This window comes from Centruroides vittatus, unplaced genomic scaffold (assembly GCF_030686945.1).
Source record: "Centruroides vittatus isolate TY-2023 unplaced genomic scaffold, ASM3068694v2 contig_884, whole genome shotgun sequence".
Taxonomy (NCBI): domain Eukaryota; kingdom Metazoa; phylum Arthropoda; class Arachnida; order Scorpiones; family Buthidae; genus Centruroides; species Centruroides vittatus.
In genome coordinates, this window is record NW_027122576.1 from 1,995,426 (window position 1) to 2,023,416 (window position 27,991).

The 27,991-nt window shown below is 29.6% G+C and overlaps 1 protein-coding gene across 1 annotated transcript; it reads right to left on the bottom strand.

Annotated features, from left to right (window-relative positions):
* LOC136983685 (collagen alpha-1(XI) chain-like) lies at positions 1-27,953 on the bottom strand. The gene is made up of 64 exons (XM_067280494.1): positions 27,568-27,953; positions 24,840-25,031; positions 24,005-24,209; positions 22,654-22,816; positions 22,343-22,564; positions 22,116-22,175; positions 21,980-22,042; positions 21,827-21,901; positions 21,674-21,745; positions 21,535-21,591; positions 20,150-20,203; positions 18,439-18,492; positions 18,283-18,336; positions 18,143-18,196; positions 17,950-18,003; positions 17,798-17,842; positions 17,670-17,723; positions 17,495-17,539; positions 17,081-17,134; positions 16,940-16,984; positions 16,769-16,822; positions 16,511-16,555; positions 16,385-16,438; positions 15,258-15,410; positions 15,019-15,072; positions 14,868-14,921; positions 14,343-14,396; positions 13,139-13,183; positions 13,002-13,055; positions 12,819-12,917; positions 12,553-12,606; positions 12,362-12,415; positions 12,223-12,276; positions 12,066-12,119; positions 10,911-11,000; positions 10,683-10,736; positions 10,540-10,593; positions 10,410-10,463; positions 7,858-7,911; positions 7,702-7,755; positions 7,474-7,527; positions 7,188-7,241; positions 7,064-7,117; positions 3,957-4,010; positions 3,768-3,875; positions 3,599-3,706; positions 3,423-3,530; positions 3,297-3,350; positions 3,176-3,229; positions 3,036-3,089; positions 2,855-2,962; positions 2,716-2,769; positions 2,574-2,627; positions 2,448-2,501; positions 2,266-2,373; positions 2,130-2,183; positions 1,994-2,029; positions 1,852-1,887; positions 1,757-1,774; positions 1,415-1,688; positions 1,237-1,349; positions 1,094-1,162; positions 600-815; positions 1-527 (listed from the first exon to the last, which is right to left on the bottom strand). Exons 1-64 carry the CDS (start codon positions 27,701-27,703, stop codon positions 384-386), a joined length of 5,040 nt encoding a protein of 1,679 aa, XP_067136595.1. The 5' UTR covers positions 27,704-27,953; the 3' UTR covers positions 1-383.
* Positions 27,954-27,991: the final 38 nt, after the last annotated feature.

Consider the following 27,991-nt stretch of genomic DNA (forward strand, 5'->3'; position numbering starts at 1 on the left):
TGCTTTGAACATTAAACAATTTAGCCAACACTTTTCATTTATTCATAAAACAGAATTTTTTTGTGGCATTGCCACAAAAGAAGTTTCATAATAATACGATTCATTTAATAATTCATTCCTCTCTGCTTTATAAATAGTTTACTCTTACACTGAGCTTGTTTGAATAGCATAATAAAAGCATTAATAAAAATATTTTTTATTTTCAACGCACATTATTTAAAAAAAAACACAAAATTAATTAAAATTTGGCAGTGATAAATTGTAATGTTGAATTTTTTTTTCTTCCCCAGTCTTTCGTTCTCTACTTTCTCTTCAAAACTTTTCTGTCATGAGATCAGTTCACTGGCAGTTTTACATTTTCGTAGACTTACAATTTTCATTGGTTAACTAAAACACACAGGTCCAACCTCAAAGCCGAAAGCTTGGTGAGGTAGTCCATAATCTACAGGTTGGAAATCCATCATTGGAAGCTGCGTAAGCCTTCCCGTCCTGATTTCAAATATAGTTTTGCTGTTTGCGCTCCGACTCTGGAAAGAGAACGGATTTTTAACAACTGCAAAATTTATTTAATTGCTTTAAAAAAAATGATTAATACTTGCCTTGCAACCGTCATATAAAATGAGCGGACGATTAGATTTGCTGCTAAATTCTTGTCCGTTATCTCCTAACAGTTTAACAGCCATATCAAATGTTGAACTTTGTTGGTTGTACCATGCTACCGAATTGATACAGGTATATGTGAAATTTTGATATGCTTCTTTACTAAGAAGTCTTAAGAATGACAATTGAACAGGTCCAATTGTTTCATAAGTTATCTACAAAATTTGTATGCTTGAATTACTTTTTGTAATGAGAAGAAATATACAAGGGATCAAAAAAATCAGCTAACCATGTTTTGTGTTTTAGGTACACTTGCAAATGTGAATCAAACTGAATTTGTTAAAGCATTGTAATTTTTGTGTATTTAACAATTTCTATTAAGTTTGTAAGTAATAACTGATAATTGAAAGAGAACTATTTCAATATGACGACCAATTGCGTCTTTACGATGGTTAACTGACTTTGGCCACCCTATAATTAATATTTGCTTTACCTTAAAACCACCTCGTAGCATACTAAACCATTTGTCAGATTTTTCCTTTCTCCATGGTATATTTGGCATCTAAACATTAGCAAAATTATAATTAGAAATAATAATAATAATGCCATTTTAATTTCAATTAATAAGTTTCTTACCACTGATGTATGTTTATCTGGAAAAACGCAGGTTTGCCCTTGCCCAGTCATGTTACAAAAAACTTCCACAGCGTCGTCTGGCATGCCGAGATTTGGATCGATCCAATACCAGCCTAGAAAAAGTCATGTATTAAAGCGAAAATTAAATTAAAATTAATTTAATGTACCAAAAGTATACCATCTCCAAAATCAGGATGACCATAGTATAAATCTCTACAAGATCGAACGGGATTTTCTTTAGTTCCGACAGGCTTCTTCATCCCCTCTAATTCTCGCCTCATTACATAAATATTAGCATACATATTAAGTAATTTGTTATTAAGTTCTTCGGTCTTTGGCTCAGATTCGTTCTTTTCCTTATCTTCGGAAATACTTCTTCTATATCGGAATACGTTTCCGTCACCGTGTAGCAACATTTCGGGTGAAATTTGAGGACCTTCACCTGGTGGACCCTAATTTAATATCTGTGTCAAAATCAATGTCATCTTTTTTTAAAAGAATTCTTTAAAAACATTCTTACTGGTGGTCCTGGTGGTCCCTAAAATATATAAAATGACCATTAATAAAAACAAGTATTAATATTGTTAATATTTATTTAAATTTTATTATACTCACTACTGGTCCAAGATCTCCTTTAGGTCCATCTGGTCCCTAAAATTTTAAAATTAAATAAATGAATATAAATTTAAGATATATTTAGTCTATGATTTGTAATACTCATAAGACGAGTTCATAGATCATTATTATTTATGCTTACAGTTGATCCTTTTGGTCCTAATGGTCCTTCCAAACCCTAAATAAAATGTTTTAGAATTTTTAATTTGAAATATATACAAATATATATATATCTTTTGCATTATATATGAATTTCATAAATGAGATGTACTACTTACTGCTAATCCCATAGGACCATCATTTCCTTTTGGTCCCTCCATTCCTCTTGGTCCCTGTGTTAAAGATAAATAATTTAAAGATGTGTTACAGTATGCAGATTAGTAAAAAACAATTATAAAATTTTATAAAATTAACCTGATCTCCTTTTGGACCTATTGGCCCTTGAATACCACGTTCTCCTTTCTCTCCCTTTTCACCTGGATCACCTTTTCTTCCAGGACGACCCATTAATCCTCGATGTCCCTGAAATTATAGATAGATATAATTAATTTTATTTATTTATTTTTGACATATATTAAATCTTTATGATATCATACCTTTGGTCCTCTCCTTCCAACATCACCTTTATCCCCTTTTGCTCCAGCAGGACCCTACAAATTTTATATTATTAAAATTTATTCAAATTATTACTAACACATATACTGTATATGAAAGAAACTTACTAAAACTCCAGGTTGACCAGGAGGACCACTTGGTCCAGGAAGGCCAACATCTCCCTAATAATAGAAACAATTCATAATTTACCATACTTTATTTGCATAAGTTAAAAAAAACTATAAATAGGCTTAATAAGTAGTTACTTACAGCAGGACCTGGTGATCCCCTAACACCTGGGGGACCTGCTGGACCTGGTAAACCCTTAACAAAATCAAACCTTGATCATCTTTTCTTAATCAAATAGGTAAAATATTTTAATTTTTCTTATGAAGTAAAGCATTCTTACAGCAGGTCCAAGAGGACCTTGTTCTCCTGATGCACCAAGGGGTCCTCTATCTCCTTTTTCACCTGGTAATCCAGTTTCACCTTGTTTACCTGCAGGTCCTGGTGGACCCTAATAATTTATAATGTTCATTTTAAATAATTATGAATAATAGATTATTTTTTTTAAATTTTGAAATTCTTACAGGTTTTCCTGGAGCACCCGCTAGACCCATTTTTCCAGCTTCACCTGCTGGTCCCTACATAAAAAACTCAAGTTTAGAAACTTTTATTGAATTTTTACAGTATACTAGGTCTGATTTTATTTTAAAACAAACAAACTTACTGCAGGTCCTGGTTCACCTGGGTTTCCATCATTACCATCCAAACCTCTGTCTCCCTAACAAGTTGAAATCATTAGAAATTTGTCAAGTACAATATTTAAAAATATGTTTTGTTATCCAAACCTTTGGTCCAGGAACACCAGCTTCACCCGGAGGACCTGGAAAACCTGGTACTCCCTGTAAAATATTGTGCTTATGTATTGAACTCCCTTTCATTTTTTTCCCTACTTAAAACAATATAGTACTTACTGGAGAACCTTTTGCACCAGGAGGCCCATGTGGCCCTCTTGGTCCACCTATTCCTTGAATTCCTTGCTTCCCAGATTCACCCTTTGGACCTGGTGGTCCTCTTGGTCCCTAAAATGATTTGATAAAGAATATTAATAGCCATATCAAAAGTTATAAGAATAATACAATTAACCTACATGTTCTCCATCCTTTCCAGGAGGACCGGGTATACCCGGTGGTCCACTTTCTCCTTTTGGTCCCTGTTTACCTTCAGGTCCAGGAGGTCCAGGTGCTCCTTCTCCTCCCTATAAATTTAGTTTTGTTAAATTTTAATATTTTAAAGTTTAATTAAATTTTTAAACTCACTTTTGATCCTGGTGGTCCAGGTTCACCAGGTTGACCTGATGGACCTGGAGGTCCTGTTTTTCCACCATCTCCTTTTTCACCTTTAGCACCTATAGTTCCAGGAAGCCCCTAAAATTTAAATTACAGTTTAAAGTTAAAATATCTTAAATTTGGAAATTTGATTCTGCTGAAGCAGAATAGTTTTAATACCTGTAAACCAGCAGGGCCTGCAGGACCCGGAGGACCAACTGGGCCATCTTCACCCTATTCAAAAAATCACATCTTTAGTAAATTATTAATATTAATATCTATTAGAATGCTTTACATATAACATTAATAATTTCCATTTTTATTAATCATCTAAGTGATGGTTTACCTCACATTTTTAGAGCCTCAAACATATGTCTGCTGATCTATAATCTAGCCATGAAAATCATACTAGCAAGGACTATGTTAATAAATATTGCCTACCAAGAAACACAGATGAAAATGGTTTTAGTATGAAAGTAGTTAAATGGTTGGAACATTGAAATTGGAAGTGTAGTGGAAAACTGTGCTTTGTTTAGCTTGCATGGAAGAAAATCCACTGAGGAGGGAAATATTGTGATTTCCGAATTGTATCTGGGTAGAATAAAGTTGTTGATTGGTTAGAGATTATATTGTCTGTGGATGTGATAATTCCTAGAAAATTACAGTATTTTGACCATTTATATATTGATATATTTACTGATAATTGGCCTTGATTCAGCACTTGGAGTTTAGAACTAGATTCTTAGGTCCTAGGATTCTAGACTTTGTATAATATCAAGTACCATGTGATACAGGTTATAAGCTTGCTGTATACGAAAGGTACAGTACCATGTGACCTGGGGCCATCTCTGCCTAGGGTCTCATGCAACACAAAACTGCTACTGATTAAAGTATTAATAACATAAATCAAAAACTGTCTTCTATGTTATAATCAAGATGTGAGGCAACATCCAACTAAATAAATGTTCTTTTTAGTTTGAATTTTGTAAATTCTATTTTATGTTTGTCATTAATTTTGTTGTAAATCTAACAATGGCCAATAAAGTCAGTTGAAAATGTTAGTTTTATTAAAGTATTCATTTTTTTGCTGGATTTTTGGTTATTGTGTTGATTTCTTACTTTTCATTCAGTTCTTTTGATTGTTTTTACATATAAATATTAAGTAATTCAAGTATTTACGTTGTTACAAAATAATTTTTCATGTTATTTTGCAATAACAAAAGTACTTTGTACTTGAAATTTATATTAAATATTCATTTTGATGACTCATAATATAATTACAATGATCGGAAAGCAATCTCCAATTTAATATTTTGTAAAGGGCTGCTTAAAACAAAGTCAAACACTTTGAAATCCTGATGAGAATTTTTATTTGAGTTTTGATTTTAACATTTGCATTTGTTTTATTAGATTTGAAGAAAGCTATTTTAGAATAAATAAAATTTATTGTATATTAGTACTTTATCATATTTCTTTTAATTAGAAAATAAATAAATATAATATAATATGAAAGAACGATTATGCATCATACAAAATAATTACAGGATTTTGTAATATCAGATTTATTTTACAGCAAATTCAATACTGACTATTTGATTTGAATTCTTTAGTATGATGCTATTTATAAAGAATTTACAATCATCTTACTATAAATATCAGTAAGAATTTCTGGAATTTTAATTTCATTCACATTTAAAAAATTACACAAGATGAGTTATAACTTAAGTTTCAAAAACAAAAATACATTAAGAAATAAAATTTTGAAAATCATTACAACTCAGAAAATTGACAATTCACTCTCAATTATTAAAATCATGATTCAGAATAATTTTTAAAATCATTATGATTCAAAACATGGATGAATTCTGGAGGTAAAGGAGACTTATAACCTTCCCTAACCAAAAATTTAAAATAAATGTAGATAAGAGGAAACTTTCTGATAAATACTTAATGATTGTTCATATAATTTTCTAATAATTAAATAAAGAAGCATTCTTTATAAGTGCATAGTTTTATTAAATTTATTTAGAAAGATCATCTATAAATTATGTAATGCTATTTTTATATTTTTCAAATACCATCCCACCCCACTGTAATGCTTTGTAACACTCGCATATCCACCCAAAAATTATGTAACTCATATCCTTAATCAATCCCATAACTCTACTAAGAAATAATACACAGTATGGGGTATCAAACGTTACATTATTTTATTAATTACCTGTATAATGTATAAACAGTATGGTATGTTATGCAACATTTCAGAAACAATTATGAATCATTCTGTTATGTAACATTTTTGTAAACACCCTCCATTGTAACACATTGTAACGATTACCTGCATACACACCCACCCATATTTGCATATTTGGAAATCCCAAAAATAATTTTATGCACAAACTTATTCCTAATGCTTTTATTACAATGATACCTGGACATGCCACAGATTCAAAAGGTTGTTTGAAAACAATCTTCTGCAGGAAATAATTCAGCTACATCTGACAAAGAAACTCAAGTATATACTAAAACAGGTCAGCAACCTATGGCACGCATGCCAAATGTGGCATGCAAGCGATTATCAGTGACACTCTGATTGAATAGAAATGTAGTAAAAATTATATTTTAATTATTAATTACACATTTAAATGGAAGTCATGGTTCAGCAAAAGCTGTGGTATAGTGAAAATGAATCTCTTGTTTGTATATTTCTATTACCTCCTGCATTTATGCTCTGTGTCGCCATCCATGTGTTATGCAAGCGCTTCACATGTAAAACATATTTCAATTAATAACTTAACTTCAAAGTTATACATTTTTTAAGTCCGTTATAATCAGACTAATTTTGATAACATATATAATAAGCTTGGTAGAATCATGTCGGCACTTAGAAGAACACTATAACTTACATTCCGCACAACACCACTGAAAGATTGCCAACCTCTGTACTAGAATATGGATTGAAGTCTATATTTTTTAATATTGTCAGATATTAAATATACATATAAGATTTTTTTATTGTTAAACAGTATGATTATAAATGTGATAAAAATATAATTAAACATAAATTCAAATTATAAAAAAGAATATTTAAGCATTTTGTTTTATTATTTTAAATGAGTTTAAATTTTGATTTGTACATGGTTATTTGTTATTGAATTTTAATAGAACCTATTGTTTGTTTGGAGAAAATATACTATAGCTGCAGTCATTATTGGCATTTTAGTCATACAAAATTAATAACAAAGTAAATTTTTTTATATATATAATATAATATAATATGTATATACCTTAGGACCTCTGGGACCTGATACTCCAATCATTCCTCTTTCTCCATCTGGTCCCTAAAAATGGTAAATATTTAGATAAACAATAATAATTGAAAAGACTGAAAATATTACAGTGTATACTTACAGGAGGACCAGGTTCACCTCTTGGACCTTGTGATCCTGGTTGTCCATTTGGTCCCTGCAAATGGAAAAAATTAAGAATTTATTTAAATATTTAATTTCAATTTTAAAAATATGTTTTATTATTCACATTATGGTAAATGTCAAAGTTTTTTCATTTACATCATCACAGTCGCGTTTAAGACATTCTAATATTCTATATAATGCTATTTAGATATTTCATTGCCGTAGATTATTTAATGATAATTAAGTGAATTAAAAATTGTTATAGAAAAAAAAGAATTACTTACAGTATCACCTTTTGAGCCTTTGCTTCCTTTTTGACCAGCAGGGCCAGCATCACCCTAAATAGAATTTAATATATAATGCTATTACATTATGTTTACATCAAGTATTATATCTAATATTTAATTGCTATACACTAACTATATAATAACTTTAAATTGTAAAATACAGAATATTTATTATTAAACAAATTTAATACTTTTTCTCATTAATTATTACTTAAATTAACTTACCTTATCGCCATCTTCTCCTGGTACTCCAACCGGTCCAGGAGGTCCGGGAATACCCTAAATACAAAAAAGTTTCAGTTTAAAGATTCTTATTTAAATTTATTAAATAAAATGTTGATATTTAAAATTAAATAATAAAATGTTTTGAATGAAACATACTCTTGCTCCTGGTGGTCCATCTCTTCCAACTGGTCCAGGGAATCCAGAATCACCCTAAAATGTTAAATATGTAATTAATAAATTAGAAGTTATTATATTTATTTATTTTTCAATTATGTAATTCTTATATTTAAGTGTAGTGTAATATCAAATCTAAAATTGTAAATTTTTAAAATAATTTTACAGATTACTGTATATAAAAAATTATAAAATTTATTGTCTATATCAGTAAATAAGAATTTATAATAATCATTTCTAAAGCCAAACAATCCTGGATTATGTCAAGCTACTTTTCCGCATTTATAATTGTGGAAAAGTAGCCCGACGTAATCTGGTGATTGTTTGGCTTTACAAATTTATCAGGTTTTGTGAAGTTTGTTCATAATCATTTCTGTTTTACATATGTATGGAGTTAGTGACAGTTCAGTTCTAACCATTTTTTTGGGTGTCTATCTTTTCACACCCTTATTATAGAGTATGGAGACCCCTAAACAAGATATACCAGAGAGTGACTGAGGGATGTAATCTAACCGAAATTCCAGGGAGGAAGGGAGGACGTTATTAGCACATTAAACTACGGAAGAGACAAATGATTAAATGTATGAAAAATCTGGTTTTATTTCATTTAATCATTTGTCTCATTTGTTTTCCATTGGCTTTTTTTTTTAGCAAAAATAAATGCAAAATGTATGTGAAATATAATGCTTACTAAAATTTACTAAAAATTAAATTAAAATATAATATATTATCTCTGAAATGAAATAATCTAAATAAGTAAAGCACATATAACATAAAAATAATGATAAAAATATATAATAAAATAACAAAATATTAATAAAACCATTAATTAATTGATGAAACCCAATTTTAGCATCCTTCTAGCATTACATACATGATTGCCTATGCCACAAACGCACTGAATGGAGTACAGTGAAACTCCACTCTGCAACTCCTGCTTTTATTCAATACAAATGGAATAAATTTTTTATCATGATTGTATAAAATGCTATATTTTATCTAGATTATTTTGGTATTGTTATATAGCAGGGGTGGGCAAGCAAGAGTTCAGTGGGAGTTGAAATGTAGGTTTTGCAAAATTCATGGGAGCCGCAGTTCTGTACTGTCGTGGTGGATAGTATGGTAAGGCGTGCGATTTTATTATATAATATAAATATAATATAAAACAAATATTGAATTTTTTTAATAAACATATTTTCACAAAATTATAAAAATAAAATTGTAAAAATAATAATAAAAAACAGAAATTAACACTTTCAGCAAGAGCCGTATGTAACTCAAAAAGAGCCGCTTGCGGCTCTCGGAGCCACATTTGCCCATGTCTGTTATATAGGGTCTTAATCTATAAGATTTAGTTTGATGGAAATTAAGAGTTTAGTTTATGGCAGCTTGCTTGACAACAGTTTTTTACTAGCCAACAACAATTATTTATTGTAACATCATCACAATTCCGGGCTGCAATTTTTAATCATATTTTTAATTTAAAATATGTGCTAGCCACCTCAAATTAGTAGTGTCTTGCCCCTGTACATCATACTTTTCCTTTTAACAATAGAGCCATGTTGGTCATTTATCTAAGACCTTTCAGAGGAAATTTTTGAATTATAACAACGTGACTTCTGGTTTGCATTGGAAGTTCATATATAGTTAATCGGGGCCTCCTGCCTCTAATCTTTTCATATCTGGTCTTGGCTTTCGTCTATCTAACTCTGTTCTCAAGATTAAGTAAAGATAGATGAACGGACAACAGTGGGAATTTATAGGTCTACAATTTTTTCAAATTGCAGCTCAATTAGGTCACACAAATAAGGATCTTCTATATATCATTTTCAAGTTTATAAAATTTGTTTTGTAGATTCTTAGATAAAATTTCATAAATGTTTTCAAGATATTAACTTATGAGAAAAGATTCTAAAATTACAATTTTTTAATTAACTTTGGTGTATTAAAAACACATTTGAAAGCAAACATTTTTATATCTATTAAATACAGATTTGTATTTTACATAAAAATACATTTAATTATTTCAAAATCTAAATTTATATAATATATGCCATTTTTTCAAAATATAAAAGATAATGAAATTTTTGATTATTTTTTAAGATGAATTTTGGATCAAATTATAAGAGAAATTTTGGATAATATGATAGCAAATATTCGTTCATAATTTCAGAGATACGGAATATCTATTTGTTTGCCATCAATATCAAAAAATGAATGGAATCTCTCCAATTGGTCTCCAAAGCAAGAACCCATTTCTTGAAATGATTTTTTAAGCACTTCATGCATTGTGCTTTGAATAAAATGCACTCAAACAGCACAAAAGTAATGTATTTTTAAAGGCTTTCAATTAATTTATTGAACATAGTTAAAAGCAATTTGTTTACTATCTCATAACTGATAATATATTAGAATATACTTTTTATTTTCTATATATTTTAAAAACTTACAATTCTATTTTGAAATTTATTACCTTTTTGGTATTTAATAATAAATATTTTAATAAATGTAATAGCAAATAAAATTTACAGTACCTTATCTCCTTTAGGTCCTGGTGATCCCAATGGTCCTGGTGGTCCTTCACGACCCTATTAATTGCAAAATAATTTGTATATAAACACTGTATTAAAACATTTTAAATACAGAAATTTAAAATTGTTATACCTTTTCACCTGATGGTCCTGGGTCTCCAGACATACCTATCATTCCTTTATCACCCTAAAAGAGAAAATTATTTTAAACTTTTAGAATAATTTTTCAGATTTGCATTAAAATATACAATACACGTATGAAGATTTTAGACTCACAGGTAGTCCAGGTGGACCTGGTGGTCCTAATTCACCTTTTAATCCAGGAATTCCCTATTCAAAAAATTACCATATATAAAAATTTTATAATTATAAATAATACTAAAAATACTACCACTAAAAACATAACATGCTTTTATATTCTGTTAATAATTAAAATAAAATTTACCATAAGCATGTACTAGTAATTTAAAAATTTTTAAGATATAACTTAGATGTAATACTTACAGAAGGACCAGGAAGACCTCTTTCACCTGGAAATCCTGGAAGACCAGGAGGACCAGGAGTACCTGACTGACCTTGAGGACCTGATGGACCCTTTAAAATATTTAAAGAAGTTTTTATTATTTTATACTAGTTATATGAGTTATATTACTTTTCAAATATATCTATAATTTATAAGTATATTATATTATAGTATCTATATTGTACTTATATGTAAGTATATAATAGATTTATAATTTATAGATCTATAATATATTAATCAGTGACAGAACAACAATGTGCAAAGTGGTTAAGCTGAACCAGTGTCCAGAGTCAACAGGGGCCTGAACATATTAAGCAAAATGTCTACAATCCATGATAAAAGTAATTGTTTTGATCATAGATTGGATAATTATTTTTCTCAAGGATTAAAGGTTTTTTTTTAAATATGCAAGGTCCCATCCTTTGCAGCAAGGTGGGGGAAGGGGAGAACTTGCATTAGAATTTTGAACCACAGCCTGAAGTTATTCTGCCTTTGAAAATAGTTTAAGATGATGATGAAGTCAGTTTGTCGTTAAGATATTATTAAATCTAACTCATCTAATCTAATTATGTAAAAATGTTTTTAGATTCTCTTGAATCAAAACATTTTTAACAAAATAAAACCGAATCAAATAAAATTACAGAAATGCTGGATAAAGTATAAGTCAACATTTATTAATGGTTAAAATGTTTCTCATTAGATTCTTTATGTGTTAGATGCATTTAGATCTGATTATGAGATGAGGAAGTCCTGAAAAGTGTTTTATCTGTTAATAAATGTTGATTCCTATACTTTAAATAACATTTTTATAATTTTCTTTGAATCTCTATGGAGTCAGTAGACTTACAAACTTATCAAGTAGAATATAACTTCATTTTTTATTTTAAATATAAAAATGCCAAATTATTTTAAACAATGGATGTGAAATAAAGGGACACTAGGAGGGTTCGGCCAGGCTCACAATGGACATGGATGAACCCTCTTAGTGCCCGTACAGCAGAAAGAGTTAAAATGAAAATAATAATTACAGTTAAATTTAATTTTTAAATATTATCTATAAATCTATTTAAAAATTGAAAAAAATATTGTTTTATTTTTTTTAATTTTGAATTTAAATATCAAATTAATATACATACTGGTGGTCCCTCTTTTCCAGATGTTCCTGGCAGTCCTGGTTCTCCTGGTACACCCTAAATATACAAGAATAATTGCTTTCTATTAATTATTTAAGATTTATATAAGAAATTCAAAGGTATATTTTAAAATTTTTGAAAAAATTAACTTAAAACTTACTGGTGCACCAGGTGCTCCTACATCTCCTGATGGTCCTGGTTCTCCCGAAGGCCCCTTTAATGAACATAAAACAATTATTAATTTCAAAATAAAATATTTTTAAAATCTGTGTTTATAATTTTATGTTGTATAATAATACTTGTGGTCCAATAACGCCTGGTGGTCCTGGAGGCCCCAATGGTCCAGGTTCTCCCTAAAAATAATTGTGACATTAAACAATCTGTACAATTACAGAAAACATTTTTATAAATTTTATTTATAAACCAAATATATTTTTAAGCATAAATAAATAAATATTGCTTATTTCTTTTACAAAATTAAATTACTTACAGGAGGTCCTCTTTCACCTGGCATTCCTTGTGGTCCATCTTTTCCTCTTGTACCCTACAACATGTAATTTACTTAATTACAATGTATTATTTATATATTGCAATAAAAATTATATAAATAAAACAAATAATAAACTTAATTAATATAAGAAATTATTAAATATATTATTTTAATATTAAATTAAATGTAATTTAATTTTTTAATTTAATTTATGAATGAAATATAAAATAATATTTGATTTGAAACAGAATAAATATAAAACTTACAGGAGGTCCTGTAGCTCCTGCAAATCCTCTTAATCCTTGTGAGCCTTGTGGACCTTGTTCTCCTTGTGGTCCTGGAGGGCCTGGTTCTCCAGGACTTCCCTATAATAATTTTAAAAGTTAAGATTTAATATAATTTTAAAATATTTAGGTAATAATAAACTTTAAAATATAATATTAACTGACTTTTTCGCCACGTAATCCTGTTTTCCCTCTTCTTCCTCGTGCTCCCCTGTTGCCCTAAAGAATGGTTTTGATGTTACATAGCTTATATAAAGAGTCATGTTTCTAAATATATTAGTAATTTATAAATTTAGACCTACTCTTGGACCTTGTGTACCTCTTTCTCCAGGTAATCCTGGATGACCCTAGAAAATATAAATTTTATTATTATATGGATTACTTAAAAATACTAATAAAAAGGTAAAAATACTGTAATACTGTATTATCATACCAATAATTCAAAATATACTTGTTTTAAAGTAAAATATTTCATTTTATATTATTAATACAATAAAGATTGCCATGCTTTACTCTAAACAACATGATATGGAAGGTAAAAATATTATCAAATCATCAAAAGCACTTTGGACAGGGGGCAGATGGACAGATGAATGGATGATAGTGGAAATATGTAGGTCTATAATTTTCAAATTGCAATAAACTGCTTTATTGGGGTTTTATAACAGTTTTTCTCAAGCACTTTCAGGTAACCAAGTCCATCTTACTCCATTTTTGTGTTTCCAGACATACAAGTAAATTAACTTGGTAGCTAAGCTACATAAATTTGTTTTTGTAATCTCTGGTCATAGCCCATCCCTATCTACTCTAAGAAAATTCTTTCATACCTTCCATTCACTCAAATATGTGATATTTTAAATGGTTCTATTCAAAAGTTTGAATACGTTCTGAAAGAGTTTTGAAGTTGTAACGAATCTCAATAGTTATAACCTGATAAAGACCGAGTTAATGGTCGAAAACGTTTGTTTTCAATTAACTATTACTGGTTTTTTCAAAGGTTGTTGGGAGTGAATTATTCAAACACACCATTCAAGAACCATTTTCACATCAGCAAAAAATAATAATAGCTATATCACTATGAAAATCACTCATTTCATTCTCCTACAAACATTCCACCTTGGTTTTTTTTGTGTATCCCCAAAGCCCTAAAAACTACACTTTATTAATAATATGAGCAGAGCTGTAGCCATGGGGCTATGAGCTCATGGCTAATATGAGGTGGCTACATCATCTCAACTTAGTCAGCAATGCCTGTATGCAGTGTATATAATATGTACTTTCTTTTATATGTAAACTTAGGTTACTGTTACTTTTTTAACACTTGGACTGTAGCTAATAGATATAGAACTAGCTGAAAAAGAGAAAAATACTAGTCATAGCTTTTTCAGCTTGCCCCTGTAGTCCTCTGATGATTTACTTCTGGTTACCGGACTGTTTATGAGTCATTTTCAAGCATTTGGTAATGTTTCATAGTCTTTGCCATTAATTACAAAAATGATTACATACCCTTTCACCTTTATCTCCTTTGTCACCAGGTTTACCGTAAGAACCTTTTTCTCCCTAAAAGACGTAACAAAATGAATAAATAACTTGTATGTTATAGTCTTCATTAAATCTAGTTCAAATTTCATCTTTAAAGATCAAATATTTGTAATTAATCATTTAAAACCTGTTCTCTCATTAATTTTGTATGATGATAATTTGCATATCTATGATATTAATTGTTATTTTTTAAATTCAAGACTGAACAGAAGAATGATAGAAGAAAACTTACTAGAATTAATATAGCAGATACATATTATCATAAATAATATGCAACGCTAATTTATATATTACTTTTTAAAAGGATAGTATATGTACAGATATATAGAAAAAAAATTAAAGGTGAAGATGATTCAATTATCATCTTTTCTTCCTTCTGTTTCCTTCTCAATTTAATTGAGAAGGAAAAACAGGATAATCAGAAAAGGCAGGAAAAGAAGCTAATTTAAGCAGAGAAGAAAAAGATTCAAGTTAATAATTGAATATTACCTTTGGTCCTAGGGCTCCTGGATAACCTGGAAAGCCTGGGATACCAGGTTTTCCCTAAAACAAATATGATTATAAAAAAGGTTTATAAAATTGATTGCACATAGTAATAATAATAATAATAAAATATGAAAAAATTTAAATTTTTAATTACCTTCTCTCCAGGAGGACCAGGTGGTCCCATTTCTCCTCTAGGACCTTCAAATCCCTGAGAATAATATATAAAATAATTAATTTTATGACACTTAGTTTTATAAATTTATAATTGTAATTAAATATCATAAAATTTTCATAATACTTTTCTTAGAGTTTGTTTGTAAGCTCTAAGAAAATAATAGCTAATATATTAGAAAATTCATCAAAAGCCAAAAAATGAGATTTTAGAAAGTTTACTTTTGGTCCTTCAGGTCCTTCTATTCCTGGTGGTCCATCTATTCCGTGATGTCCAGTGTCTCCTTTTGGACCCTGATCACCTTTTTCACCATTGGGTCCTCTTGAACCTTTATCACCCTTATCTCCTGAATGTCCTCTTAATCCTTGATCTCCCTGAAAAAGCAAAATTAATTGACTACAAGAATTTCATATGGCTTAAATATAAAATTTAATAAATGTACAAAATATTCTAATCCATTTAACTTTAAACTATAAAATTTTTTAAGTTTTATTAATGTTGTAAAATGTGTTTTCTTATCTTCAGTTATATTTAATTACTGTTCTAATTTAGCACATAATAAATATTTATATAATTGAAATTTTATGTATTTAAATAAATTATTTTGGATTTTTTATATATAAAAATTTCACTGTTAAACATGCACTAAATAATTCAGTTAAGTTACCACAGTGGCTAGTACATCATCTTCATAACTGTACAATATGCAAAATGGTGCAGTTAAAAAATATGGAAATGAAATATTAATTCTGATCTACTGTAGTGTGAACTTCCAAAAATACAAATAAATAAATAATAGTCATGACACTAGTAAATACAATCCATACATGATGGATCCCTCTATAAATCTATATTCTGCAGCATTTTGCATTAAATTTTTGAAATTTAAGCATTATCTTAAATAGTGAATTATATCAAAACATTCCCACATTTATTTCATAAATTATAATTAAATTAATGGCAAATTTTCTTGAGAATACTTAACGTTTTCTCCAACCCATTAACCAGAGTAATACTTTTCGATATTTGCTAATGCTTTCGATGCCCCTCCTGGGCTCTTCCTCGGGCATTCGATAAAGGTTTATCAAATGCCTTGGAATGTGGAATGCCTTATCGAATGTTAACGGGTTGGAGAAAACGTTGAGTACATCATCCCAGTGTATTAGAATGGAGAATAATTTCTTGAAAATTACTGGTAATCATTAATTACAATTATATTAATTTTTTCTACATATAGAAGATGATAATTTTCTATACTATGATAATTTCTTCAGTTGAAAAAGTGTGCATGAGTAGCAATTTAAAAAGCAGTAGTCTAAACAATAAAATTATTATTTTGTAATGATACCTTAACACCTCTCTGACCAGGAAATCCCATAGTACCTTGTGGACCAGGAGAACCCTTTGGAAAAATGAAAACATGTGAGAATAATTATTGCAATAGAAATAGGTTATGGATTTTGTTATTACTTACAGGATCTCCTTTGGCACCTGGGACACCAGCATTTCCAGGATGACCCTAATTTGATGAAAAAGATGGCAATACAAAAATACCAACATAAATGAAATCTGTTGCTATAGTTTTACTTTATAGATTTTATAAAAATTGTATTCTCAAATTAAAATGAACAGTATTCTATCTTTAAATTTATCACTTTCTCGTAAATTTTTATATAAAACTAATCACGGTTTAGATTATAAACTCACAGAGAAACAGAAATCAGGTTCTTACAGGCAACCCATCAGCTCCAGGTAAACCAGGTAATCCGGGCTTCCCTCTTGGTCCCTGTGAAAATAATTACTTTGAAATTTTATTACATACATATATAATAACTTAATTAATTATATTTTTAGTATAAATTCTGTAAGTTATACAAATATCAAGAGAAAAATATTAACATACAGCTGGACCTTGTGGTCCTGGTGATCCCTGAGGTCCTGGTGGTCCCTAGTAATTAATATATAATATTTTTAATATAAAAATTACTTTTACTTTTTTTAAAAATTTAAAATAATTTAGATATATTTATTGATATAATCATACCACTGGTCCAACTGGCCCTGTTTGTCCTGGTTGACCCGGTTGGCCTGCTGGACCCTACGTAAAGAAAATTTTAGTCATTCACTATAAGAACTTTTAAAATACATTTTGATATTTGATAAATGATCTGTGATCAATATATTATTTTAAAATTATCATTATTATTATAATCTTCTAACATCACCAGACTAATTAAACACTATGATAATGGGAGAACATACTTTTATATAAAAATATATAAATAAATGATTCAGTGCTCTTCTTTATATATTAATATATTCCCATTGGAGAAAATCTTGATTTTTTTTTATTGTTAATATATTTTCATGGTAAAAAATATAATAAATTAAAGACTATCGGTTTTAGATCATTCAAAATAATTATAATAATAAATAATTTAAATATTTTCTGACTTACCTCATTTCCTTTTGGTCCTGGAGAGCCTTCAGAACCTGGTATACCCTTTATAAATAATAATAATTTAAAATATTATATATTAATCTTTTAACGAAATAAAATAACAATAATATTTGAGGAAATTAATATTCAAATCATAATTGATATTGTATTAATTTTTTGCATTAATACCTACAGGAGGTCCTGGAAGGCCAGGAAATCCTCTTGCACCAGGAAAACCACGTGGTCCCTAAAATAATAAAATTCTTTAAATGAAATACGGTCATTCATTTTAATTCAAAATGTATCAATTTTAAAATGTACCATGTCCCCAGGTAAGCCCTGCAGGCCAGGAGGTCCTTCATCTCCCTAAAATAAATTACAATATATATTTATAATTTGTTAATGTAGTTAAATATTTTAAATATTAATTAAGTAAATCAAAATTTTACATTTTTATATTAATGGTTAATTACCTGTGGTCCATCGTGCCCCGGTAATCCACTTTCACCCGGTGATCCGACAAATCCCTTTTTTAAAATTAAAAAATAATATCATTTACAAAATATTTATTTACATTTACTTTATAAATTACTTACTTCAAAATGTTTTATCAAATTATAATAATATTAAGAATAATTTAAAATTAGAGAGTTTAAAAATTTTTACTCTTTCTCCTTTTTCACCAGGTAAACCTGGAAGCCCTGGTAAACCAATTTCACCCTATAATTTATCAATATCAAATTTTTAAATACCAAATTTTTACATATAAGTAACAAGTAAGCAAATTAAATCTTTTAATAAATTACCTTCAGTCCAATAGGACCTGGTGAACCTCTTTCTCCATCTTTACCACTTTGCCCCTAGTTAAGATAAACAATGATAATGTCAAAAATTAATAAAGTGTCCTAAAATAATAAAAATAAAAATAATGTCAGATAATCATCAAAGTAAAAATCATTTACTCTTCTTCCTGGTCTTCCGTTTAAACCCATCATTCCTCTTAATCCTCTTGGCCCCTAAAATATTAAAATAAATAAAATATTTATAATAATTACAAATTAAAAATACATAATTTTTTAATTTAAAAAAATTATAATAAATTTATATTATTTAATGAAGCATCATAAGGACACATTATTTAACATACTATTTTAACTCAAGCATTAGTACATTATGAGTTAAAGTATTTAACTCAATATTCTAAAATGCTTGTAAATATAATGCTGGAGCTTTATTTGTCACTGATTCATCATTAGTATTTTGTGTTGTTCTAACACAATCTTTCGTTACGAGCCATGATGATAGGCTTTCTGCAACAACATATACAGCGAGAGGCCAAGAGAGGCAGTTATCCTTCCTGAAATTTGTTTTATTGTTTCATTTTTCTTCTTTTATTTATTTATTTTTTTGAATAACAATTTTATAGAGCAAATGACATTTTTGTAAGAAAACTTATTTTAATAGTGTCATTATGCTGAAGTAACTATAATCTATGCACGACTAGATAGTCCTCTACTTAATACTGTCACTAGGATATCTCACGTTCATGTGCAAGTCCATTTTATTTTTGAATTAGCGCAAAGATACCATGAATTCCTAGTTTTTGATCACCAGTAAAACCCCTTTAAATTGAGTGTAGATGTTATGAACATCTGGCAGCATTGTTATATATTAGTCCACACAAATTTATTTTTCACTGGATGAGAAACTCACTATCTTCACACATGTTTGATTTTGCAGTACTATAAATCCATTTAACTATATAATGTCAGTGTTAGTATTTGGCTTGTTGGAGCTCACAATTTTACTTTTTCATTGTAATGTTTTGTTCCATTTTTGCCATTTCATAATTAAAATCAGGAACTTAATTAAGAATGTCTTTTGGCACCCCTTTGACAATTGCACTTGCAAGCAGGTGAATACTCTGCATGCCTGCTTGCAGCAGCTCTGCCTCTAGTTCTTTAAGTTGTATACAAACTGTACTATTTCAAAGACACTACATTTTATAAGATAGTTGACATTTTCATTTGTTACACATGTTTATTATTCAGTTTGATGAAGATAAGTGAAGCTAGATGAAATGAACTTGTTTAAGAAATATGATTTTAGTGAATCAATTGGTTGTTTATTTGATCTAAATCAGTAGTGAGCAATCTTTTCTGGAATAGGGCCACAAGGGAACTTTGTAGGCTTCTGACAGGCCACATACATTTTTTTTCTTTTGAAGTTGCAAGCTTTAAGCTTGCTAAGTACCAATATACTTCATAACTGCCAGTACACTAGGTACTAAAATAATATATTCTGATGATATGATAACTAGTAATATATAGTTTATTCTCATTTTTTACTGGTCTAGTTTAGTGTGAATGTTCTTTGTCATGAATATCAGCCTAATTAGGGTTGGATAATGGCAGGAGACAAGAAAACATGAAAATACTGTAAAATTATGTTGCCAAAGATCTGGGGTCATATATATTAAGATCTTGTGAGCTACATATGTCTTTGAGGCAGTGAGTTGCTCATGACTGAAAGAAATTGTATACAATATACTTTGCCCGAGACAAAATCCTTCAGGTCCTCTGACATTGCTGACAGATAACCCCTGTTCTAGATAGTCTCTCCATAATGAGTGTGATAATGAATAATTTACTGAATGACCAGAATAAAACTTACTTCTTCTCCATGTTCACCAGTTTCTCCTTTGGGACCTTGCAGTCCTGGTGGACCCTAAATTAATATATAATATTTTAAATTCTCTTAAATATTTATATATATATATTTACATAGTTAAAAAGTAAGAATTTATAATCAGAAAAAAACAATAGAGCTGAATTTTTTAAATAAATTATTGAATCAGTAAACTCAAACACGATTACTTTCATGTAAATATATAGAGTGAAATTATTGGAATTTGTCATATTGAGGGTTTCTATATTTATATTTAACTAATTATTCATTTTCAGATTGAAGTTAATTCAATAAATTAATAAAAATAATTAAGAAATAGCTTACAATATTTATTCCAGACCAATTTATTATTAATTCTAATTGTTCTAATTCTAATCACACTGTCGAAAAGATAGGAACATCACTTATATTAAGCCAGACACATCAAAAATTATACTCTCAATATAACATTACGACATCAGCCCACCTCCATAATGGCCTGCCTACAAGTGGCTGAGTGGATAAACCACTGAACAATAGTGGGTTTCCCTGGTGTTCTTCATGTGTCTAACTCCTAAATAGGGGTCAGTTTCTTATGAAATTGCCCCCTAGGAGGTATTCTCTTTTGCAGATTGCCCATTTGGTGTGTGCTGTATCCCAACAAACCACCTCCACATCCTTCTGTATCCACAGTTTAAGTCATTTTTCCTAGAGCTTTTCAATCATTATGAATATTTAAAAATATGATTTTACATGCAAAAACAGTCAAAAATTACAGCTATATTCAGGCCTATAGCCAAAATTTTTTTTTGGGAAGCTTATTTCTCAAATTTAATAGCTGACAGAGGAAGGCTGAAGCTAACTGCCTCAGTCATTTTGTTACTGGCAATAGGCTTCTATTAAAATTCAGAGGGGAGCTTTTAGCTCCATGAGCCCCTCCCTGCCTACATATCTGGCTGTAATAAAGCGATACTTAATCATACATTGTTCAGTTCATTTTTTGATATTAAAGATGAAATGAACCTCAAGTAGGTTATGGTAAGCCAAAAAATGCTTGGCAAATTGCAATAGTGTTATATAAACTCTAAAAAAAAGTAGTTAATAAAGATTTTGTTTAATAGTGCAGTTAATTTTGTTTAAAGTGTTCAATTTCTACCTAATTTTTGCTTTTCCTATTTCTATTTTTTTATGTTTTATCCAATTTTATCTGAAACATGTATGAAAGTAAAACAAATGCATTATTTTTGAGTTTATTAATCCAAAAATAATTTATAATAAAATTCTCATTTTCATCAACCTTCATGAGTTTGAATAGTTTCGAAAGTACAAAACAATAATTTAAACAAAAAATTTTAATATTTAGTAATTAAAATTAAAAAACATATACATACTACTGGACCAGACAAACCAGTTAAACCCATTGGTCCTGGTGGTCCTCTCATTGCTAACTAAAAATTAAATTAATATAAATTTTAAATTTGTATTTTTCTTTGATATTGTTATTCTCAAGTATAAAATAAAATAATTTACCATATGCTGACTTAACATCTGTCTTAAACCCTCTGTGCTATCTGGTCCTTTAGAATCACCTTGTGGTTGAATCTATTATAAAACAAAAGAAAAATCACTATTTTAAAATATTTTTATCAATTCTAAAAATAATAACAAGAAATTTTAACCTACAGGAATCATGAATATATGACCAGGAGGTCCTGGAGGTCCATCTGTACCAGAAAGACCATCTCTTCCATCATCTCCCTACAAGAAAAAAATGCAATTAAAATCACATAAGATAGAATAGCATTATTATATCTATGTATAATTTTTAATATTTACCTTTTCCCCTTTAGGACCAGGTGGACCGGGAGGACCTTGATAACCTCGAGGTCCGGCGGGACCCTAAGAGAGAGAAAAATCTCGTTTGTATTGGTTTTGTATCGAGACAAGGTTATCGTAACGAAATTAAAATTACCTGAATATAATAATAATGATAACCCGGAGGTAGTGGACCTTCACCAGATAGACTACTATCCTGTAAGTGTAATAGAATTTTTATTCAGTTATATAAATAAAAATATGATTTTACATATTAAAATATCAATTTATACATCTGATATATCTGTACACCATCGATTTAACATAAATCAAACACACAACATTCACTTCATTATCTATTATGTGATAAATATATTAACTCACTGTATTATTATAATAAGAATTGCCATCAGGATAAATTCCATTATCCTCTCTATCTGTTATTGGAGGATCTCCAGTCACAGGTTCTGGAAAAATTGGAAAGACGGTATCTTCGGGAGGACCCGTCGCATAAGGCAAAGGAACATCACAGTTTGGCATATATTCCGTACACTGTTCGTAAGCCGCTTCGGGTGTTGGAATGATTTGCAGTTGCTGAATATCTCCCTATAGTTTTAAGTAAAAATTTAGTTTAATAAATTACGAAACAAAAAAAAATTTATCCGTCCATCTTTATTTAAATTTTTACAATTTACCTCATAATTTTCTTTCCCAAAAAGTTTCTGACCAATTAATACATATCCTGTAGCATCTATATACACTTCTTCATCCCTCTGCAACAAAGCATTTTGCGGTTGTTGGCAATCACATATCATAGTCACAGAATCACCCTTCACACTCAAACCTAGCCTATGCCACCTGGAATAAATAAGTTAATTTCCGTTAATATCATTGCTTATAATATAACACAAGGATGGCCCAACAGTCAGATTACTGTCTTTTTATAAGCAAGTCAGCAAAGTTCATAAGTAATGAAGTATTCAAATAAGACAGTAATTTAGTCTGGGTAACTGCTTTTTGGACTACCCTGTATTAAAAAAAATAGTTGTTTTTGATAATTTAATTCATTGGAAACAGTTTTATATTCTGATAAGCATGTCTTATTCATAAAAGGGGAAAAAAATTAAAAAAATGAATTCTTGTTAGAAATATAAATTGAAAGAAATTACAGATGGTAGAAAATCTTTCAAGGCTACATTTGATTAATGATTCTTTACTATATAAAAAACACTGCCATTCAAAGATGAAGCAGAAAAAAACCAAATATATTAGATACACCCTAGATCAATGTTAAGTACTTTGATTAAAAGGATACTTATTCTATATCTGTGTTAACATGATTTAAAAAATGATTAATTTACTTAGAAATCTTTAGTTTTAGATATTTATCAATTTATTTGTAATTCGAGTAAACTAATTAAAGAATAAATAATATGGGTGGTCTACAGTAATTCGTCTTATTAAAATTGTCAGAAAAATTTTTTTTTTAAAGAGACAAAGATCGATCAAATTTCCAAATGTCATGATCGATCATCATCAAAGGACGTTCTTAAGTGTTTATTCCACTTTAATATATATATATATATATATATATGTGAAGATGTATAATGTTTAAACTGTTGCCTTTTTTTGTAAATACCAAGTTTAAGAAAAAAATAGTGAGGAAAAGTATATGAAAACTTTATGTTCTGCTTACTGAGAAACGTCCCCATCACTAATTTATGTACGAAAGACGTTTCTCGCAATTTTTCTCTTCTTATATGAATAGTTACAGTTCCACATGTTTACATAAAGTTCTCAACATAAGACATTCCGACGACATCTGGTTATTATCTTTATAATATGGGCTAGCAAGTGCAGTCATTTGACAGCAGTCATTAATTCCATCTAGTGTACCTCCCGGATCCTCTACTGTGCAACCAGATAAAAATACGTTATTAATCTTTTTAACTAAAATTTTTTTCCTTAATATTTTCGCTGACATCCACTTAAAAAAAAAAAAAAAAACAGGAAAAAATCTGTGCGCTTTCCCACTGATTTACTTACTTTCCATCATTAACTTCTGCTTCAAATGTGACTTCTGCTAAGGTTGGTTTGTCGACTTTGTTCCTACAAGAAAATGTGACATTTTCACCAATTCTGAGGGCCATTTGTTCTTGGCTAACTCCACTATAAAATGTAAATAGATCGCCTTCTACCCCTTGTTCGGGTCGAATCGTTGTCAGGATAGAAAAATCTCTAGGAAAACCACCTGTTAAAGGAGCAAATTAAACATTTGATAACTTAATAAAACAGTGCTCCATTATATTATTTAATAAGTTTTTATATAAATATTCATGTTTTTTAATTATTCCTGGATAATTTTAAATTAAGCGTCTGTAAAGAGGGGCCATGTGTTCCGCTATTCTGCATTCTGTACAATAATTTCATCCACTGTAACTGTCAAGGACTCATTTTCTTTAATCTACAACACAAACAAGTTTTTATATTCCAATTCGTTCATTTAAATCGTAAAACTTTAACAGACAAAACCGCAATTTTAACATTAAATTGCTCAAAAATATGGAGAATTTTTATAGCGGATATGACCCACATATCTTTAAGATTAGATATCTAAGCACATTGTTAACAGATGTACAGTTCGGTCGTGCAAAATTATCCACTTCGTAAATATTAGCATATTCTCAACTGTTCTAAATATCCGGTTATTTTTTCCTGTTGAAATATAATCAGTCCGAATGATACTAAAGAAGGAAGAATATTCCAAGATCCTTGGATGATAACATTGTTCAAAGTCCGAAAAATTGCTAACGTATCATTTCCACTCGTAAGACTTTGATTTTTATACTAAAATTGTGAATGTAAATACAAATAATCTTACTCGAAAATGCTTGTTGGGTGGTAAATGTAAGTACAGATGATTCAGCTATACTATAGGCTACGTCCGATCCACCATACACAACTTTTCCTGCGGAATCTTTCTTGATAGCACGTTTTTCACAAAATCCTGTTGTCTTCTTTATTCCTGTAGCATCGGGATTTTCGGCAGCGATTTTCATTAAATCGGCAGAACCTGCAAAAGACAATGAAATGCCTTTCTTCAAAGATCGAAGAAATGATTAGTTTCAAACGATTGCTTGCTTATTAAACCTTAAAATACGATAAAAACCATAATTGAAGTTGGAAGAATGCTTCTGCATAGTTAATTTTGCATGAAGAATGCATCTTAAAAGTTTTTAAATTCTTTTATTTTTGTTAATTTTAAAGATATTTGCATATAAAATCAGAGAAACTTCCAGCGAAGGAAGTGCAGAAGTGATGCTATAGGATAAGGAAGAACTTTTTTTCCTTATCGTACTCTTCTCGAAGTAGTGTTGAAGTTATAGAGAAAATGTAACACAATATATTACTCTATTACTTAAGAAGATTAGTAAGGATTCTGCATTATATTACAAGGAATAAATCAATGTTTTTTAATTGGAGAGCGTTTTAAGCAAGTTTAATAAATAGATTCAATCCTTTCTGTGCCAAAGATTGTTAATAAATTAATATATTACAGGTTGCGCTTACAATATTGTTATGAGCGATACAAATGATCAAAGATTAGATTAATTCCGAACTAATTTAATTGTTAAATCCATATCAATTGCATCTTTGAACTCCACTGGAATTCAAAGATTCACCAGAGAGCTTCAAGAGCCACTGGAGTTTCGCGTAAGAAAATAACAATATATAAAAACTTTGTGTTTTAATAAGTGCTTTAAAATAAACTACAGAAAAGTTTCAACATAAAAATGCAACAAATTGAATAAAAATATTAAAATATGAACGTTATTTTAAAGAAACACCTATCGGCGATAAAAGAGTGGCCATCACACCATCGCCACTCTCTGAATTCGCCTCTTGAGATATAACCTTTTTGTTTTGGAGAGATTATTCCATATTCCTTCCTCCATACACCACAATGATATGTCCTTGCAAAGAAACAAAGAAATTTACTTGTATAATATATATAACTAACCCGATAATTATTTCAAATATCAAACGACACAGTCTGATTCCTTCACCGGGCTATTAAGGCTGAATAATAGTTGTAATTAATAACGATAATCAAGGCTATAAATGTGAGCGATCGCTATGGTTATAGCTAAATTATTTAATAAGTCTGAAAGAAAAGATCGGACAAAGGTTCGGATAGCGTAAGCAAGTTGCGGGTTCGAGTACCACTCCGCCAGAATATTCTAAAATTAATTTTACTTATAATTATTATATTTAGCAAAAGATAGCATCCTGCCAAATTGCTTAGTAATTATTTAGCCTTAACAGCGCAATAAAGAAACCTCCTCTGTTCATTTGAAATTTATTTAAAAAACGGACTCTCCTTTCCCGTACGGACTCTCGTACCTCCTCAAGCAAGGTAGGTGGGCCCAGAGGCTCACCTACCTTGCTTGAGGAGGCTAGGGATAGCTTAGCCATGCCTAGAAACTTTTGAACCGTCCCTATTCGAAATGACCACTTCTGTTTATATATTTATTTAAAAAGTATAAATAATCAATCCGCTCTTTCCCTGGTGCACTCCATAACTTACGGATCCCGGTAAAGCCATCCCACAATTTACTAGAACCACCCTTACTGCAGTTGGTCTAGCTACGCCCTCGATACACGAGTTTCAGTTCGAAATTCACTTGAGACTGAAGTTCTCAAGACCGACTAAAAACACGGCCAAATTTTAAGCCAGAATTAGGCTCATTATCTTGTTACCGTTTAATTTCAAAAAGAAAAACGAATAATTCTTTTTTCAAATGGAAAATTAAAATTCTCCAACAGAATTATCTTTTGGAGAGTGCTTCAAGAGATACTCCAAGAGCATCCGTTCCGAAAGTTTGAAAGAATTTCTATGATTGATAATTGAACCATTGCTTTTGAAAAAGAGTTGGGTAAAATAGGCCACTTAATATATATTATCGATAACGATGACGCGGTGTCTGTAATTGTTGATGGATTTGGTATAATTTGTTCTCATAAATGGAGCATGTGGTATTTCATGAAAGAAAAGTCAGTTGTTCGTTAACTTGTCAATGATACACAACCTTGTCAACTGTTACATGTCGCACACGTGGTGTTTCCTGTTCATTGGAAAGGATATCGACAGAATCGCACTCCTACGATTGACTTTTTTTATAATTAAATAAATTTTTCTCGTTTTTTAACGAGATATACTGTAGCTAAAGTAAAAAACTGCGAAGTACTGTATTCAAAAACCCACTTTACAGCACTGGAATTCTATTTTTACTGTTCTATATATATGAACCTAAAACATCTTTGTGTACTGTTAAATTAAATTTCAGAGTAAAAAATATAATGATCGAGCATAAAACTTAGAATATACAATTTTATAAATAATTATTTATCATTTTTATTCGAAAAATTTCATATAAAACGCGAAAAATCGAGATAAAAACAACTTATTAGCAATAAGTAGAACGTGGCTCTCAGTTAAGATGCATACGACACTGCTAAGAAATTCGTAAAAAGCGTCATAATTATTTTAATATAAATTAATACGTTATAATTATTTTAATAAGAAAAAATATATATAAAAATCTAACCTGATGGCAAGATACTAGAAACTGGAACAAAGACATGAGCAACGAAGAATATTAGAAGAAGACATTCTCTCCTTATCCTCCACCGCAACCGTTTCAGAGAAGAACCTCTTGTTTTCCAAAATATACACAGATCCATTGAGGTATTAAAATATATACTGTTTCATTGATCCATGAATATATTATCATTGAAAGCAAAACCTCCAACTTTTCAGCAATCCAGTTTGCAGTTCGTACTCGATGCCATAAGCAGCCACTTCGACTGTAGAGAAAACAAATTTTTCCACCCACGCCAAAAATGGGTCTTTACGAATGTGAGTGTTTGCCGTGCGAAGGACAAGGATGGTCCAACGACATTGCCTAATAAACGAGACGACAGCTGCGTTCTCCCCCACTTCTTTGTTGTTTGTTTACAAAAATGACGTCA